Consider the following 19,551-nt stretch of genomic DNA (forward strand, 5'->3'; position numbering starts at 1 on the left):
CATTTGCCAAAACACATACATCATGTAGGGCCTACAGGATGCGGATTGGCTAGTCCCCCCACCAGTAGCTCCTGGGCTGGTGCTCATAGCTGGCGCCTTACCATTGGTGCATCAAAGTGGGTCCCATCACGCCTATCGAGGTAAGTGAAATGACATTTATAGACAGCGTTAGATCCTGTTTCACCCGAGTACTTGCTCGAGACCAGAAAAAACATCTGAATTCTCTCCCGCCTCTCCCTCTCTCAAGTCCAACAAAAACCCAATTTCTCTCCCGCTCTCCCTCTCTCCCTCTCTTAAATCCAACAGAAACCGCTATGTCTCTGTTGCATCTCATGGTGTGCTAACCCTAACGCATGAATCGGAGCTCGAATCCAAAGCCTCTCTCAAGCACACCATAGGAGCCCTCCATTGTCTGTGAGAAACCCAAACACTCCACATCAGGTCTGTCTGATTCTCTCTCTCTCTCTCTCTCTCTCTCTCTCTCTCTCAATCTTGCAACAGCCTAGGGATTTGGAGATTTCTCATTTTCGAATATGGATTTGGTCATGTTTCAGCTTCGTATGTCGATTTTTAGGATTTAGGGAATTTTCAACTTTGGAGGTAGATTTTAGAATTTGGGGATTTTCCAACCTGAATGTGAAAATTGATTTGGGGAATTTAGCATATTCTTTGGGATGCCTAATCTAGACTTGGTACGGAGCAAGGAGTCTACAAGCACTGGGGATGCATGGTTCGACTTCACATTCATATTCGACGAATAATGGAGGGCTCAGCCGAACATAGATTACAATCTGTTTAGAGACCAAATTCATTGTTAGACTTGAATATGTTTGAAAACTAGCCCACCCTTTTGGCGACGAAAAGCCAACTTTTCAAAGTTTTCTTATTGGTGCAGTTCTGTGAGCAGAAGATCTATTGAGAATGTCTTGAAAGGTGAAAATTCAAGTGCATCAGACTCCCGAAATAGCTACCAAGTCCTGCAAGTTTTTGATAGAATTTTAGAAAGACGATGAAACTAAAATTGGACTAATGCATCCCTAACCTACAATTGGGTTTATCCATTGATTCTTTGGAAATAATCACCATCAGTACTGTCTTCATCATAATCATAGCCTTTTCCCAGCGGGTCGAAGTTGCTGTGAAAATTTATAATGTGCGTACAAATATAGAAGTAGAAAAATTGGGGAAACGTAGGGAGAACTCTAAAGCTTGTTGTATCCTATAACCAAGTGTCACATTGTAACACTAACAAATTGAGGTTCGGAATATTTCATTTTACCCTCCGTCATTGTTGATTTGTGTTAACATGATTTGAAAACTAGTTTTCCCTTGTCGAGACAGACAGTGTATGCATGTCAGTTGAGCTGCTAGTGAATCTCCCTTCCAGTGGGGCAACCTGGGTTTGACTCCCACTGATGTACTAGTTTCAGTGCTGCCTGAACTGATCATCAAATCCAGGTTGAATGAAAGGAAAAAAAAAAAAAAAACTGCCTAGAGAGATTAGGTTGGGTTTGATATGGTATTGATGGTAATTACACAAGCCTATAAGAAGCCCGGTAGGCTTCTTAGCAGCAGATGCTTTCGATGATAACTAGTTCAGGTATATAGACTTGCAGCTAGGCTGTCAACAGGGATGCAGATTGCGTGCGGAGTTACTCAATGAGCCCACCGTTATGCCTTCTTGACTTATCATGAAGTATGTAACATACAAGGGTGACTCTTTGTGCATGCATGTACACCCCGCAGATTTTTTAAAAGGCTTTTGCAAGCTTGAAATTTTAAACGCTCAAAGAGGACTGCTGTGATAAGAGCATCTGATGATTCTTGGCCGAGAGTCCTAGCGTCACATACAATCCATATTGCATCTATTGCCTACAACACCTTGGAGAACTCATGCAGCTTGATTGGGATATGTTTCATGTAAGGTACCATAATCCTGTTTCCTGATAGCTTAATCTTTCAACATTTGCTGAGTTTTTGGGAAATCATGATTGGTGATTTGGTGATTGATGTCATTCCTCATAGCGTTCACCCGATGGCTGAATACCTTGGAGCAGCTCATAAGGTCGGAGGAAATTTTGCATAAAGCTATGGTAACTCTTTTACAGCTCATGATTAGTTTTCTATAATGTGGAAATTTTGCATAAAGCTATGGTAACTTTATTTGCAATGTTTTCAGTTTATGATGTAGCAAGACGAGACACATTTACAAATCTTGCGGATATAAGGGCTAAGGAAATCGATCTCTACTCAACTAATCAAGATTGCATCAAGATGCTTGTTGGAAACAAAGTTGATAAGGTAATTCCTGCAAAGGTTTACAACAACCATACCTCCATTCTCAGAGGACTTTTCAACGCAGGGTGGCCTCAGAACTTCTATGTTGTAAATGTGGTTTAAGTGCACTTCCAATCACAGCCTTATTCTTTTGAATTATATATCATAAAGATTTCCACAGTTTAAATACAAGATATGCATCTTGATGTTTAATTTTGCAGGAAAGTGGAAGGGTTGTCACGAAGAAAGAGGGAATTGATTTTGCTTGGGAGTATGGATGTCTTTTCCTTGAATGTAGTGCAAAAACTCGAATTAATGTACAGCAGTGTTTTGAAGAGCTTGTTTTAAAGGTGCACGCTCTGTCAACATTTATTTTTATTTTATTTCAGGATGATCATGTGGACATGGAAAAAGTTGTCCTTGGCATTTGTGATGGAAGAGTGGTCTGACGGATCGATTTCCGTCAGAAAAACCGCATAAAACAGATAGCCCACTTGTTTCAACTCATAGTAGAAACCGAGTAGAAATGAGTGGAGTCAGTTATTTCAGGCCGTTCAGCAGGAAATAGAGAGCCTAGTACTTGGCTTGTCATTACTGCAGCATATATATCAGTTTTTATTTATTCAATCAATCAATCATGTTCTTCTTTCTTGCAGCGAATTTTGGGTTAGACTGATTTTTAAGATCCAGGTGAAAATATGGTGACACATCTAATGGATGAGTGGACTGGATGAAAATTCTCCACCATGCAGCTATATGCTTAACTATGTTTGTTACTTCCTTAAATTCTCGTATGTATGTGTGGAAGCTGCTTTAGTGCTGGATTCTTTTTTTTTTTCTTCTTGTTTGATATACATGATGGAAATATATTGGTAGGATTATCCAATCAGTCCTACCAAAAAAAAAAAAAAAAAGTGTGATTTTGCATTGTGGGAATGAAAAGTTGGTGGTCCACATTAGTTGATTTGTATGTCCAGAGGTTTCTAAAAGATAGCATGGCATAGGGAGCTTCCCTACCCCTCTTGCATAAAAGATCCATCATCATAGTATGTAGAATGTACATGCCTGCTTGCATAATGCTACCACCAGTATGATTTTCTTGAACTGTAAACTCCCGGATGCAGGAAATTGTCTACTTCAAAGGGAGAATTTTCACCTTCGCTCCCTGTCCAAGGCTCCTGTTGGCAAAAAGAAATTTGATTTGTTTTGTATACTTCCTTATCCAATCATTTTCATGATGGGTTTCATTTTTTAAATTCCAGCACTTTTCGGAAGTATCTTTTCATGCAGTGTGATTTTTTTTTCTTCTTGTTTGATAGATGATGAAATTAGGGGTGCACATTCAATTGGTTTTTTTACAGGAATTGTAATTAGATTCTTCTCAGCATGTTCACGCTGCTTCCTCCAACGCTACTCTGAATCAACCAACAATCGGAGTTGTAGCTATAATAGCTGAAGGTTGTAAAGAAGCCTCCACCTACTCTAATGGAGAACACATAATCAAAAGTGAAAAATAAGCAAGAGGAGCCCAAAGCCAGTGAGATGAAAGCGGCTGGGGTTGGACTAAAAGTTAGTTGGAAATTTGGTCAAAATGCTATTCTATAGGCCAATCTTTCTACATAAGAGAGTAGTAATGGTATGGTCTTTCTGATGATTTAATAGGCCAGAACATTGGTTTGCTATGTTCCACTGTGGATGGACTCTGACATGCTCTAAAAATCTACTTAGCCGGATAATCTTAAAGTTTTTATTCAGGAGAATCTCGACCACAAGGTTTCACATGTAAACTCCTAGAAGCCAAATCCTATTTTTTTAGTATCTAAAACTTCCCTGCCATTATTTCAAATCATAGGTGATGGACCACAATTTGTGGGCTTGATGTTTGTAATCTAGATGTAAAACACCTCTGTTTGAATGGTCTAGATGTTGCACAAGTTGATATCGGTTTGTGTACTGCAAATTGCCTCTTCAATCTCTCCTCATGCCAGTCAACCTAGCATTTCTCATTGATATTTTTAGAAATTGACCTTTTTTTGGAGATTTCTTTGTTTGGATTTTTTTTTTTCAATTTAAGGAATTGCAGTGAGTTGTGAAAAACCATGGTGGATCTATTCTTATTGGATGCTTGTTGTGGTCTTTTGGATATGCATGTATTGAATTTTTGTAACAAAAACATGATCTTTGCACTAACAATAACATGCTTTATAACTTGGCTATGGAACAAACTTTTTAGGAACAAAATTATTAGAACTAAGGCCCCGTTTGTTAAATCTAAAGTCTAAAGACCGAATTTGAAATGAAGCTAAATCTGAAATCTAAAGCTGAATCTAAAATTAAGTAAAAAACTTGTTTGATAATTATGGCTAAAATCTAATAATTAAGTCTTGAATTTGAAACAAATGGTTTGTTAACAAACATCTTAAATGTCTGAAATATGTTAATTTGACACATTTGCCCCTATCTCTTGTTTGGAAATGTTTTCCCTTATAAATAAATTATTTTTTATTAAATGAAAATAAAATCATTAGCAAAAAAACTTCAAATAAAGTCCATCTTATATTTATATGCTATCCAAACTGTTTATAAGGTCATTATAAATTGGATGAAGTGAAAACATATTGATCCAAAACTCCCGTAGCCTATTTAAGTTTGGGTTTCAATCCGCATACTTTTTCAAGCTTTAATATGAGCTTATGTGACCCCAAAAATCATATTGATCCAAAGCTTCTGTGACACCAAAAATCATATGCAGATTATTTTTCATCTCAAGCTTTAATACGAGCTCCCCAAATGGATGGATGGTTTGGATATAACACATACCTCATGATGGGACCCATAGAACCTGCTCACATAATTGATGTGAGGTACACCACCCAATCCGCATCCTCGTACGCGGATTAGCTACCGATAGGTTGAATAACTAGATTTTGCTCTCAAGTGATCGTCATCAAGTTCCATGGACCCACTATGATGTATGTGGGCCCACTATGATGTATGTGCCTTATCTGCACCGTCCATCTATTTGGAGATTTAATTTTAGAGCATGAGTTAAAGGATGAGGCAGATCCAAATATGTAATTGACCCCACCACAAAAAATAGTGGCGAGATTGATGCCTATAGTTGAAACCTTCCTACGGCTCACCGTGATTTTTATTTGAAATCCAACATGTTCACGAGTTAACATAGACATGAAAGAAGGGAAAAAAACAAATATCAGCTTGATCAAAAACTTTTGTAGCCTATTTAAGTTTTTAATGGTGGGCGTCACTCTCCCCACGGTTTTCTGTGGTGAGGTACACTGGAGCTTTGGATTTGACTCATTCTTTAGATCTTTACCTAAAATTATATTTCCAAATAAATGGACGACATGGATACAAAACATACATCATAATGGGCCCCACATAACTTGGCTTGAGTAGTGAGTCACAAAGGACGTGGATTTCTTGTGAGAGCCTTTTGCAGGAAGTTCCTGCATTGTGAACTTAGGCGGGGCCTGCTGTGATGTTTTTCAGGAATCCACTCCGTCCATCCGTTTTGTGAGCTAATATTAGAAGATTAGACCAAAACCGATGTGGATCCAAGACTCAAGTGGGTCATACTAAAGGAAAATGTATTTAGGGAAATTCCTACTGTTAAAACTTCCCTGGGTTCGATAGTAATGTTTACATGCCATCTATACCATCAAAAACATCATTCCTATTGGGAAGAACTGAAAACACAAATATTACAATGATTCAAAACTTTTGTAGCCCCCGCGAATATTTCAAATGTGGACGTTCCCACTTCAGAATTGTATAGATTCTTTTTGGCTTTATTTTCTAAAATGAACTCACAAAATGTATGGACGGTGAGGATTTATCACAAACATCCTAGTAGCCCCACCTGCGTTCCCACTGTCGGGAACTTCTTGCGAAAGTCTTTTACAGGAAATCCGCAAACAGGGTGGCTACTTCCCTGCCACCCGCCAATGGCTGATGGTCAGTGTTATGTGGGCTCCACCATAATGTATGTGTTTCATCCATGCCGTCCATCTATGTTTCTAGATCATTTTATGGTATGAGACAAAAAATGAGGTATATCACAATCTCAAGTGGACCACATTACAAGAAAACAATGTTGAATTAATGTTGACCATTAAAAACTTTTTAGGGGCCATAAAAGTTTTGGATCAAGTTGATCTTTGTTGTTTCCATTCATCTAGGTCTATATGACCCAATCAACAGATTGGATGTTAAATAAACAGTACATGGGGCCTTAGGAAAATTTTAATGATGGATATCCAATCGCTATTGTTTTCCTATGGTATGGTCCATCGGAGATTTATATTCCTCTCTTTTTTATATCGAGCCCTAAAATGATCTTTAAAAATGGATGAACGGAATGGATGAAACATATACATCATGGTGGGGGCATAAAGAAGTTTCATGGGTTAAAAGGATTTTGTATTGCGTAAACAATTTAAAGAGAAAAATTGCCGTACTAACTTAAAAAGGATAATTTTGAAAGCAAAATTTTTTGTTTAGCGAAAAATTCACTGGCCGCATTCCGCGTTCTCCGTTAAGCCAGACTCTTATCACAGAATGAATTTAGTGAAAAACCACTTAGTGCTTTCCTTCTCTGTAACAAAAACATGATCTTTGCACTAACAATAACATGCTTTATAACTTGGCTATGGAACAAACTTTTTGGGAACAAAATTATTGGAACTTAGTGTTCTATGTTTTGGGAACAAAAACTATTTGGCTCAACATTATAAATCCTACTCGGCCAGAAAAATCGAAACAAGGGAGCTTTACAAATCATTTTCCACCAGAAAGATTCGAAAAGAGAATCTCACTTCAGTGGTGAGATGACATGGCAAGATTTGATTGATAGGGTCGCATGCTTATAGATACCCAACAGTGTAAGGTCCACCGATCAAATCTTTCCACATCATCTCACCACCCAATTTAGGTATTACCTCAGAAAATATCTAATCCGTGACTACGTGTATGAGACCATAGATGATGAAATTAGTTGAATGCCACACAACATGGATACCATTTGATATTGAATTTGGACCATCAATAAAATTTTCATAACTGCTCATTTATTTTGTCCTTGTGTGGCCCAACATGTCTTTTTTGAAAATTTGTTTGTGGGAACGCTGTTTGGAGCATTAATTCAGTTTTGAGTTTGTTGTTTATTTCATGCAGGAACCTGCATCAGAGATACATGACAAGATTTTATTTATGTTTAATAATATTTCAGCTTCAAATATGGATGTGAAAGCAAAAGAATTTACTGATGTCCTGAAAGAGCAGTACTATCCATGGTTTGCTCAGTATATAGTGATGAAAAGGTGAGAAAAATCTTATGAATAACCTTTTAGTTTCATCAGCTGATTTTTACTTTACTGGGACATTATATTTGACAGAGCAAGCATTGAGCCAAAATTTCATGAGCTGTACTTGAAGTTCTTGGAGAAAGTTAATTCAAGAATGCTGAATAAGGAGATTGTCAAAGCTACTTATGAGAATTGCAAGGTGCCTTAGCAAAACTTTTTTGTTACCCCTGGTTGTCATTGTCACCATACACTTTTTCCAATCTCCCATAGACACAGACGAATGAGATCCAGCCAGAGCTTCTACAAGGGATTTTCAAGTGCTTGGAATGCAGTTTTGTCATCAGGAACGTCGAACAACAATTCAAATACACTGAGGTGCTTTCGACTCTTTTAAAAAAACCAACCATCCACTCTTTTTTTCAACTTCCACAAAAAAAGTGTGGCTGTAAGCACGCCAATGACTGCTAAATATTTTTGAGGAAGACAGTTGCACAATAACTGAATAAAAATTTCTGCAACTAGCCATAAGGAGGTGGTGGTAGTGGTAGTGGTGGTGGTGTTGGGCCAATTCAACCCCTTCTTGTAAAAGTTGATCATATCAGATAAATGTGACAACACATTGCTCAATGTAATATTTTGGTAACATAGCCGATCATGCTTCTGGTTGTTTCGGTTCTCGTGTTTAAGCAGCCGCCTTGGCTTTAGACTTCTTTCCTTTCATCTCTGGCGCTGGGCTGTTCTGGAAGGGAAGGAAGGCAGTACCCATGAAGGGTTGTAAAGGTGCCGAAATCTCAATGCCATCTTCCTTTTGGTAATTTTCAAGAATACAGCAAATGGTCCTTTCTGTTGCTGTGAGGGTAGAGTTCAACAAATGACTGCCAGTTTTTTCTTTCTTTTGTGGAATATTGTGGAGTCCACCTGCTTTCATTAATTACTAGGAAAATAATTTTGTAATTGTAATTGTAATTGATTGAATGAAGGATTGGAGTTGAATGAATGAATGATTATGCAGGTGGTAATTGTTGGGTTTCTCTCGGACAATGGAGGGCTCCTATGGTGTGCTTGAGAGAGGCTTTGGATTCGAGCTCCGATTCATAGGCTTCGGTCCCAAGTGGTGTAGATGGATCAAAGAATGTATAGGGTCGGCGCACTTCTCGGTTTTTCTCAATGGGGCCCCAAATGGTTTTTTCGGCTGCTCCAGAGGCCCCCTCTCTCTCCCCTTCTTTTCCTCATTGTTGTGGAAACATTCTCTAAAATGCTTACTGCTGGTCAGGTTGCTGGTATCATTTCAGGTTGCCACATTAGAGGGATGGCTTCGCCAATAACCCACATTCAATTTGTTGAAGATATTCTGCTCTCCTGCAAAGTTGATCAGGACAAGAACAACAACCTCCGCACGATCATCCGGAGTTTCGAGGCAGTCTCGGGCCTCAAAGTCAGCTAGGGGCAAGCTTTTTAAATTTATGGAATCAATGTCTCAGATCTGGAACTAAGCTCCTTTGCCTTAATCTTAGGATGCTCTACTGCCTCCTTCCCGACACTATTCGTGGGCCTTCCCCTTGCCATTGGCTCTCCTCCGATTTCGACGTGGGACAAGGTGGTTGAGAAATTCCAAAAGACTCTGGCCAGATGGAAGTGCAGACTTCTGTCTATGGGGGGTAGACTCACATCTATAAAAGCTGCTTTGTCTAACATCCCTATATACTTCATGTCCCTATTTCTTTGCCCGTCTGCTGTTTTGTGTCGGATCGACAAGCTGAGGAGGGATTTCTTGTGGAGCGGCAACGAAAACCAGAAGAAATTTCACCTCCTCGATTGGCAAGAGGTTTGCCGACATTTTCGCGACGGTGGTGCTAGCGTTAAAAACCTGAAGGTGACGAACAAGGCCCTCCTTGGCAAATGGATGTGGAGACTCGGATCGGAACCTCAAGCTCTGTGGAATATGATCGTCAAAGGGAAATGTGGGTCATCCTCGGGAGGTTGGTGGACAAGGGACTCTTCCGCTTACAGGGCGTCTCGCATCTGGAAAGGAATCATGCGCTGCAAGAATCCGGTGATTGAGAACGTCATATACCAATTGGGAAATGGGTCGTCTATTCGGTTTTGGGAGGACCTATGGCTTGGGGATAGTAAGTTAAAGGATAGCTTCCCTGCCATTTACCGTCTTTCAGTTAACAAATCCAGCACGGTCGACAATTTCTTCACCACTTCGGAATCGGGTGTGGTCTGGGATATCACCTGCTGTAGAAATCTTCACGACTGGGAGGTCCCTCTTCTAGCTGATCTTTATCTCTGCTTATCCACGGTTACTCCTTCCCAATCCGAGCCTGATAAAATCCTCTGGTCCAAAGACTAACTCAAAATAGTAGAAATGACCTTTAGTCGTCCACTGAGCCGTCCAAACGCACAATCCCCACTTTAATGTAATGGATTGGTCATCAAATTTACTATCAGGTCTCACGTAATCAGCACTCTGATCCTTACCGTAGACAATCTCATGAAAAAGGGTATGCACCTCACCAATATTTGTCTCTGTTGCATGGTCAGTGCTGAATCAGTCGACCACCTGCTTGTTCACTGCCCCTTGGTCTCTCAGATTCGCCAGGACTTCCTAGCTCGGTTCGGCATTGTCGGTTGCGTGCCTGAAATTGCTTCCTCTTTTCTAGCTTATTGGCATGGATTCAAGCTGGGTAAAATCTCCTCAAAGGATTGGAAGAATGGCTATTATTGCTATCTAGTGGGCAGTCTGGAAGGAGAGGAACGAAAGGTGTTTCAACAATGTGCAAGCTTCAGCGGTTGTTATGGGATCGAGAGCGAAGAACCTGTTGATCGAATGGGGCTCTTCTGTTCCTCTCCTTAAGGATTTCAATTTTCTTTTGCTCGGCTTGTAATTTTGGCAACAATCAGCCCCTCATGCGCAGACAGCATCATGGTCTTGTTCTCAGCCATGTTCCAGAGTTATAGATACTGGTAACAACCAATGACCAGCAATGAATGATAAGTTGCGTGGAAATCGCAGGAGTGAAAAAATGGTAAGCCCACCAGTCTAAGTCCAATCTAAATAGTAAGTACTTCTAGTGCTCCAATACCAATTCACAAATTTCTGAGAAATGGGTAGAGATCCCAAAACCACCTATGAACAGATATCAATCAGCTTGTTACTCTGGAGAAGAGAGAGCAGGTACAAATGGAAGATGGGCTTCACATATTAAAACTGTGGTAAAAAAAGCAGGGAATCGAACAAGTTAAATTAAGGACCCTTTTTTAAAAAGCACCCTCATTCCCTTCACTTAGATGATATCAAAGGGGACAAAAACATTATATCTCAGCTAAGGCCAACAAATGAATTTGTACAGTATGGATGGACAACAATATGGTTTTTTTGCCTTCAACAATTTGCCAAAAATGCAGGACTTCTCCCTTTTTCCCACATTATAACTTAAAGAGAACCCTGCATTCAAAGCTTCATTTATCCTTTTGTAAGCATTACCAAATTTCTCCTTTTTCCCACATTACAACTTAAAGCATTACCACTTTCACAAACAGATCATCACGATGTTAGTTCTATAGTATAAGGTACCAGTATAAGCAATAAAAGGACTCACAGTACTACAAGAACTTAGAATAACCATCCCGCCCTGGGAAGCCATTGCAATAAGGTCAACCATACCCTGACTGAGTCTTCCCTAACAGATGCTACATAATCGCCTGTGGGATCCCAACACACAGAATGGACAGACTTTGTGTGTCCCTGTAATGAATGCGTACAAGCTTCGGTCTCAACATCCAGTATTGATACAACATTTTCAGCACCAGCCACGAGGTACCTACCAAGACGGGGCTGGAATCTCATCTAGGTTGTCCCACCCTAGAAGACTCTAGCACAGCTACCATCATTAATACTCCAGTACCATATTTCACTATCCCCATCACAAGAGCAGATGAGATCCTCTTTACTTGAACTTGCTCGGATTTTGTGATTACTGTTGATGCTGTTGTGATTTTGTTCATTTGATTCTGTGGTGATATTCTTCAGGCCTCACTGCAGGAAAATTGCTGTGTAGCTATATTTTCATATCAAATCCAAGGATTGTCAGTATTTTCTTTACTTTTAGTTGACCCTTTATTTCATTTGTTTGATGTAAATGTGAAAGGCCATTTCTAAGTCAATATCTCCAAGGCTATGTTCTACTAATTTTAGTTTTGCAGATTTTTTTGGGTATTTAAAGCAGGAAACAATTACAAAATCCGTCACTCAGATTGTGCAAGAACAACATGGAAAGTGAGTGTCCTTTCTTCATTTTTTTGTGGCTATTCTCGGCAGCTGTCATTGCATGTTCTTCTATTTCATTCTGATTATTTTGTTAAAGAAGTTGCCTACATTGAATGGAAAATGTAATCCTCAGTGACTTTGTATCTCTTGTTTGGAACTCCCTTTTGCTACTTAAAAGTAAACAGATTCATCCATGGGCGTCAATGTACAATCTTCTATGCTGGTTTTTCTACCTATTTGTTCCCTTTAATGTTGACAAACCCTTTACTTTGGGTCAGGTTTGGGCACGAATTCTTGGTTCATTTAGTAAATGGGATCATAATACACCACCACACTCCTCAGCCGATGTCCATGGTGGCTCACCATGACAGAACTCACTCTAGCTTATGTCCAGGTAGCCCTTCCACCTTGTGGTGGCTCTCACTTTTCCAAAGCATTAATTATTATTAGTAGGGTGATTTGAGTGATCTCTTGTTTTGATAGTTGGCCTTGGGTGCTTGGCCTGAGTTCTGTTCTTTTATTTTGTTTGGTTTTCGTTGCTGAATTTGATTTGTGGTGAATGGACTTGTAAACTAGAGGAATATGGATAGTATATTCTGGTAGACTGGTTGTGAGTTGCAGAAAATAGGTTTGCAGAGGCGAACTTTTCATCCCAGATATTGATAAGTACTTGCTATTACCAATTTGGAGTAATACCTGTTATATTGAATGCTTACACAGATGCATTGAGGTTGGAAAGTTTCGAGCTTGTGCAACCCAGCTCCCTTGCAAGCCAACACAGGCCTGGATGGAAAATGTGCGACATCCAAGCTGTCCATCAGGTGGGTCCCCACTTCTCGATGCCATATCCCAAAAATCAGGTGACTCCACTACATGGAAGGATCACCAAAAGGGCCCCAGACCCTAGGAATTCTATGCAGCAAGACCTCATGTGTGTGTTCACTTGGCATATGTCAACTTTCTACCTTGAAAGTAGAAACTGCAGAATATAATCGGTAGAAGGGAATCAATATAAGTAAACTTTCTAGTTGATGCCCTTCTTTACTGGAGATGCTTTTATTGAGTATTAGCTATGTTGTTCTTTTTCCATTCAAATGATATCTAGGCCTTAATGTGATGTTGCTTCTCGAACTGTTTGTGGAAGGATAGTCGGCTTAACAACAACAGTTTGACGGGTAACATACCCATGTCTTTGACAAATGTCACCGCACTGCAAGTTCTGTGAGTATCTGTCTGTTCCATGCGGAAATTTGGGTTCTCTTCTGTTTTTTTTATTGAATATGTCTTTGCTAGTTTCCCCTCTATGAACTGTTATGAATGGGGAATGCAGGGATCTATCCAACAACAAGCTAACAGGGGGAGTTCCAGATAATGGGACATTTTCACTATTCACTCCCATCAGGTATCTTGCTGCTTTATTCTATGAGCCTAAGCTTTGCAAACACCTATAGGATTGCTGCTAACTGCAACTTTTATAAAAGAATAGATTGGAATCGAAGATGATGAGATCATGTTGTTGTTTTGAAGTTTTGAAAGTTCTGAAATCTGAGGAAATCATTGTTGGTGTGCATGGAGTGAATATACACACACACACACACACACACACACACACAGAGAGAGAGAGAGAGAGAGAGAGAGAGAGAGAGAGAGAGAGAGAGAGAGAGAGAGAGAGAGAGAGAGAGAGAGAGCAAAATGTTGTGGTTGATTTGAGGTCTGATTTGTCAGTTCTGAGATATAATACTTGGACTTACGGTCTTCTTGCTTTTGCAGTCCGATGGGTTTCCCACGCTTCTTTTCTTCCCAGCAGGAAATAAGAACTTTGATCCGGTGAGTAGAAGTTCCTTTACATGTGTTATTAAATGCCACACCTTCTCACCGACTGTGTCAAAATGTTTCTGCTCTTTACATGTTCTGAGTGCACTTTGAATTGCAGCTTTAATAATGCCTTCACTTCTCTTATTGCTTCTGGCGAGCATGTTCTTGTTGCTGCTGCTTTCATTGCGTTGTCATTGGCAAGTAGGCATTATTAACTTGATCTTTATGGTTTTTCCAGATTACTGTTGATACAGATCGAACAGTGGTGGCATTCTACAAATTCTTCAAGAAGCATGCATCGATCCCTTTCAAGCTCCAGAGACCAGTCTCAGCTGCAAAGACAGAGGACAAGAGCCAGAAGAGCAGTAGCAATGACGACATGAAGGATGAGTTGTGAGGGTTTTTTTCCCTAAGGTAATGTAAGATGTATCTGTCTTTTATTTATCAAATAGGAAGAGCTATTTTCGGCATATAGACGAGAATCAAGGGTATGAAAATAGAGAGGGGTCTGAAAGCATAGGTGGTGGTGTTTACAATTTCATCCCCACTTAGCTACACTAGTATATCTTGTCCTGATTTTATTAGTGTTCAATTTCTATAGGCTGAGACTCAACAACATGGGGCTGAAGAGCTACAAAGCATTAAACAAATACGGGTTTGTGAGTGGTGCTCTATTTAATGTAGAAGTTGTCCACATTCAGGGACTGTTTGGTAGACACCTAAATTGAGTTCATCTCATATTCATCAATCTTTACAATGTATTAGAGATCACATTTCAGGATTAAAAAGAATCTTGATAAGCAACCTTCATCATCTCTAATACATATTATGGGTAACTAAAATGAGATGAACTCATTTTAAGTGTCTAGCAAACAGCCCTGTATATAATGCATGAAAATGTTTCCTTGTTATTGTTTCTATACATTTTTTTTCTGATTGTTGAATCTTAAAATTTGTTATATTGAAGCATGTTTTTAACTTTCGTTTTTTTGATGTTTCCTTCATTTCAGTTTGCCTACTTGTGAAGATAATCTAGTTCTGCACTCCATCTATGCTGCTGAAAATTGCTGCTGCCCCTACTGTTTGATCAGATTTGGTATCTCACTATGACAGCCAAATGGTCCAACTTTTTTTCGCGAATAATTTGTGATGCTTTCATTTCTTCTTGATGCAAAAGTACCAGATATCTGGGTCTCCAACTCGAGATCGTCCTGCCATGTTTTCATTACTCATGCCCTAATGTCCACAAAGTGAATGATGGTATTGTTATGTTTTTGGGTCTGCTGGGCATTAACAGGTGGCAGGGTTGACGAACAACTCTTGTTTAGCAGAATCACACAAAGTGCGTCACTGTGTGAGGAAGCATCCTCTACTTGGCCAACGTATGCTTGATGTTGCAAAGGTATTAAAAATGGGACTTTGAAATGATGAATATGCTGTGCCATGCTCCAGCCTTTTATTTTACTTAAGATTTATGGCCGTCAGCTATTGTAAATCCTGCAGAAGAGACTGGACAACATGTTATATGTTGGGCTTACTGAGGAACACAAGAAGTCTGTGGCGATGTTTGCAAATGTGGTTGGTGTGCAGGTGCTTTCCTTGTTGGAAGCCTTGAATTCTCGTACCAATCAAGCAGTTAACAACAGAACAGGTAAAGTTGGTGCAAATTCATTCTGTTGTTTTCACCTTGAACCTTGAAAGTGCAAAAATATAATAGTGAGAACTTACTCTGTGATGTACATACGTGCATGCATCCATGAATGCCAAATGACCTACCAGTGTTCAAAAACTCAATGACTCCCACCCACTGTTTTTTCCTTTTATGAAATTGACCTTTTTTCCCCACTTCCTACACTTGTCTTACTCTAAACTCAAAACTTAGGGGACCGAGTTTCTGAGTCAAGTATGAGTTTCTGAATCTTGACACATACAATGTGAATCTGTGGAGCCAATTTTCGGTTCTGGATAGAAACTGGGATTGATGATGTTATTAAATGGTTGATAACACACATGCACAGTTGTAATAATGACCAGATGTATGAACATGGCACCTTTGTTGATGAACCGGTATGTTATCAGATGGGCCATGCTGTGTAGACGGCCTGGCCCAAAAATTAAGTCAGTCAACTCATTAGGTGGGCCACACATGCATAGAATCAGTTGATTGTTTACAAAAGTTGCCAGGTCTGCATTCGATCAATACCTCTGGCTCTGCCTGATGAATAAACCTACCTGTGCCTGGTCATTTACACTGTGAGACCTTCCTGGTGCACAACTTGGATGTCTCGCACACTTATCAAGTTGGCACGTGGGGTTCTTTGTAGTGCACATGGGTCCAGCAAATCACTTAATATATACAGTCATTTTTGGCTGCAAAACAAAATTCCCTAAACATCTGCTTCTTTCACAGAGCTGACCTCTTCTTTTCCAGAGTCTGAGCACGATAGTTCAAATCAGTTGCAGGTGAGCTGAGATGGATTCGGATTTTCTCAATTCAGTGAACATATTTTGCAGTGCTTTGATATCCTAAATATTGTAATCACATTTACCAATATGTTTTTCATGATAGGATAGCATCGATGGACAAAAGTTGAGAGAAACTCCTTCAATCAAAAAAATTGAAACTGCTGATGAAAATGTAAGACCATTTTAATATTATTAGGACTTCATTAAAACTTTTGATTTTTATAATCATATTTTGAGAATAGCTTCTGGTCATTTATTTTGTGTCTTCCATAGAAGAAGGTCCCCCCCACCCCTCCTCTTTTCTTTTGCTGATCTGAAATCTTCTCACATGGTAGACAACAGTTGTAAAACTGATGGAAGCTTATGAAGCCTGTATTTCTAGTTTACAAAAATCTCAAGCATCACAACGGGTCTCTTCTTTGAAGAGAATTTCTCCTGCAAACTTTAGTAAGGAGGTAAGTATACAAAAGCTTCCCTAAAGAAGTTACTTGTTGATGTACACCCCTTTTTCATGTCTTTTGCTTTTATGGAGCCACCATTTACACCCGTGCCTGGGATGCGCACACCCCTTTTATGGATCCTGGTTTGTCTAATATCACAAGTGGAGGCCATCCCTTTAGGGCCCGTTTGGCCACCTGCATTAAGTGGGAGTAGCTGGGATTGCATTCGTCGGCCTGACATATCCACCGTACAGTCATGTTTGGAGACGATTTTTCAACCCGAGATAATGAACTTTGGGTCTCCCGCCGATACCGTGTGTAAAGGGGAAGGATTTGGTCATATCCTCAGGTCGAGGATCGTGTAATCCCTCCATTCCATAACCCTAAAACCGATCACATACATATAAAGAAAACTATAGAGATGGAAAATACAGCTTACTTTTGGGGGTATTCTTGGAAGAGAAGGATTTGCGATGGAAATCTTCATCTGAGGAAAAGAAGAAGCCCATGACAGAGAAATCGATTTCTCAGAAAACGATTTTTGAGGGAAGGACGAAGACGAGCCGAGCAGAGAATACGAAGAAGAAATGCAAGCCATGTTTGATTTTCCACCCACCAAAATGTGATAGATAAACCCCCTTTTATTCCTTTCCGTGTTAGAGATTTTTTGGCGAGTGTGTTAGAACTGAGAGTACATTAACATATAGCGAAGAACTATGATACTCTGGCCAGAGTGCTGGTTGATGATTGGGGTCTCACACGTCAGTCAAAAGCTATAGGACCACTACTGGAATGAAACAATCAAAGTGTATGTAGGAAATTCACCTTTCCTCTGTTCCCTCCGGATGTGCATGTCCAAAAACAGCAGTTTGCACCGTAATCGCCGTTTGGAGGGTCTGGATGGTTAATTAATACTGTTGTAATTCATATTTCCATGATCCAGACCATTGATATCATGGGTCTTGCCCAAAAAAAAAAACTCCTAAATTGGAAGATCCAATCCGTCCATTCTTTGGAACCTTTTAAATTGGAGATGAAATGTTGCTTTATTTCTCAACTGTCCATTGACAGGCCCACCAAACAAGTTTTGGAATCATTGTCGATCCACCGTGCAGTGGTGTAGATCAATGAACAGTGACCCCAAACCCGAAGCAAACATGAGGAAAGTTGTGTCTCCGTTCATTCGGTAGATAAGACAGCGATGCGGGAAGATACTATGGCAGAGTGGGATGGACGATACGCAGGTACTTGGAACTTGGAAATTGCACACATGACTTTTGCAATCCTATCTTTCCCAAACATGATTTTGCTTCATCCCGTGAGATAAAAGTTACTCCCATATCTTCCAAACATGTCGTTAAAAAGCATGGGATAACCTAATCCAGAGACAATACCTTACACATGCATTTAATGCTACCTTTTCAATTCCATCTAGTTTAATCCCACCTAATGCAGGTGGCCAAACGGGCCCTAAAAGTAATTACTTATCTATTTTATAAGGATTTGATTTGTAAAATCCATTGATCTATCATTTACTAAGGGCGCAATAGATGTTTTGAATTCCTTGCGATCAATACTTTAATGCTTTATGTGGGAACCAATTCAATTGAAGTTCCAATCTATTTTGGTATATGAATTATGACTTAACTGTTCTATTATCCAGCTGAATAGGATAAAACTAGCTCCCTAAAAAAGGGGGACGTGACTCAAAAGTCGCAGACTTGACTCTCACAGTAGAATATAGGCCCAAACCCATCCAGTCATGGGTGAAATCTGCTGGCACCCAAAAAAAAAAAAAGACTTTCCCTTTAAAAGGAGGGAAGAACTGACTTGAAAAGTAGAATCAGGTCACACTATTCTGAATCTTGATGCTCCTTGCAAAAGAATAGATTTGACTCTAAAGGTAGAAGTCAAGTCCAAAACCACCCAGTCCCACCCAAATCACACTCCTTGGAATATCGTTGATGCGAATCGCGTCTAACCCAGGGTTACGAGAATCACATGTATGTGACTTCAAGCTCTATGAGGGCAGTTGTAACGTCTGTGTTACTCCATTTTCTGTGCCAGCCCATGCTAGGGCAGTAGTCTTCATACTGAAAGATACAGACTTATGGTAAAAAGAAAAAGGAAAAGAAAAAGACTTTCCCTTTAGGAGGGAAGACCTGCCTTGAAAAGTAGAATCGGGCCCAAATCCATCCAGTTCAGGTCCCACTATTCTGAATCTTGATGCTCCTTGCAAAAGAATAGATTTGACTCTAAAGGTAGAAGTCAAGTCCAAAACCACCCAGTCCCACCCAAATCACACTCCTTGGAATATCGTTGATGCGAATCGCGTCTAACCCAGGGTTACGGGAATCACATGTATGTGACTTCAAGCTCTATGAGGGCAGTTGTAACGTCTGTGTTACTCCACTCATTTCTCTGTGCCAGCCCATGCTAGGAGGTAATATTAAAAATCCAGAAGATTCAGCAAGTGAGCTATTGAGATTTGAATATGCCTTATTTTAAGAAAAAGACTTTCCCTTTAGGAGGGAAGACCTGACTTGAAAAGTAGAATCAGGTCACACTTTTCTGAATCTTGATGCCCCCTTGCAAAAGAATAAATTTGACTCTAAAGGTAGAAGTGAAGTCCAAAACCACCCAGTCCCACGCAAATCACACTCCTTGGAATATCCTTGATGCAAATCGCATCTAACCCAGGGTTACGAGGAGAATCACATGTATGTGACTTTTTAAGCTCTATGAGGACAGTTGTAACGTCTGTGTTACTCCATTATCTGTGCCAGCCCATGCTAGGGCAGTAGTCTTCATACTGAAAGATACAGACTTATGGTTGGCATCCCTTCCATTATAAAGAAAAGAAAAGACTTTCCCTTTAAAAGGAGGGAAGACCTGACTTGAAAAGTAGAATCGAGCCCAAATCCATCCAGTACGGGTCCCACTGTTCTGAATC

At 39.8% G+C, this 19,551-nt stretch overlaps 2 protein-coding genes across 14 annotated transcripts in view; both read left to right on the top strand.

Moving 5' to 3' along the window:
* Nucleotides 1-15,094, top strand: part of LOC131257911 (protein-tyrosine sulfotransferase-like) — a 90,582-nt gene extending 75,488 nt beyond the window's left edge. The window contains exons 1-10 of one of the 13 annotated variants that reach the window (XR_009177704.1): nt 10,506-11,886; nt 12,156-12,271; nt 12,598-12,698; nt 13,027-13,098; nt 13,208-13,279; nt 13,648-13,704; nt 13,931-14,106; nt 14,294-14,347; nt 14,703-14,788; nt 14,990-15,043. Coding sequence is in view for 2 of the 13 variants with exons in the window: in XM_058258849.1 (XP_058114832.1) it covers nt 13,064-13,098; nt 13,208-13,279; nt 13,648-13,704; nt 13,931-14,075 (309 nt within the window). In the remaining 11 variants the exon portion in view is untranslated. Of the gene's footprint in view, nt 11,887-12,155; nt 12,272-12,597; nt 12,699-12,982; nt 13,099-13,207; nt 13,280-13,647; nt 13,705-13,930; nt 14,165-14,293; nt 14,352-14,702; nt 14,935-14,989 lie in introns of those variants that run through there. The other 12 variants (XR_009177706.1, XR_009177705.1, XR_009177702.1 and 9 more) reach the window with 12 other exon arrangements.
* On the top strand, nt 43-8,525 carry LOC131257910 (uncharacterized). The gene is made up of 5 exons (XM_058258844.1): nt 43-140; nt 2,180-2,385; nt 2,499-2,627; nt 7,474-7,619; nt 7,695-8,525. Exons 2-5 carry the CDS (start codon nt 2,275-2,277, stop codon nt 7,810-7,812), a joined length of 504 nt encoding a protein of 167 aa, XP_058114827.1. The 5' UTR covers nt 43-140; nt 2,180-2,274; the 3' UTR covers nt 7,813-8,525.
* Nucleotides 15,095-19,551: the final 4,457 nt, after the last annotated feature.

Source organism: Magnolia sinica, chromosome 10 (genome assembly GCF_029962835.1).
Source record: "Magnolia sinica isolate HGM2019 chromosome 10, MsV1, whole genome shotgun sequence".
In the NCBI taxonomy this organism is placed as follows: Eukaryota; Viridiplantae; Streptophyta; class Magnoliopsida; order Magnoliales; family Magnoliaceae; genus Magnolia; species Magnolia sinica.

Excerpts from the sequence above, each read along its gene's own strand:
- LOC131257910 (XM_058258844.1), top strand. The coding sequence starts at position 2,275 with ATGCTTGTTGGAAACAAAGTTGATAAGGTAATTCCTGCAAAGGTTTAC. Across the intron at positions 2,386-2,498 it reads GGCCTCAGAACTTCTATGTT|GAAAGTGGAAGGGTTGTCAC; the intron begins GTAAATGTGGTT and ends TTAATTTTGCAG. Across the intron at positions 7,620-7,694 it reads CAGTATATAGTGATGAAAAG|AGCAAGCATTGAGCCAAAAT; the intron begins GTGAGAAAAATC and ends TATATTTGACAG.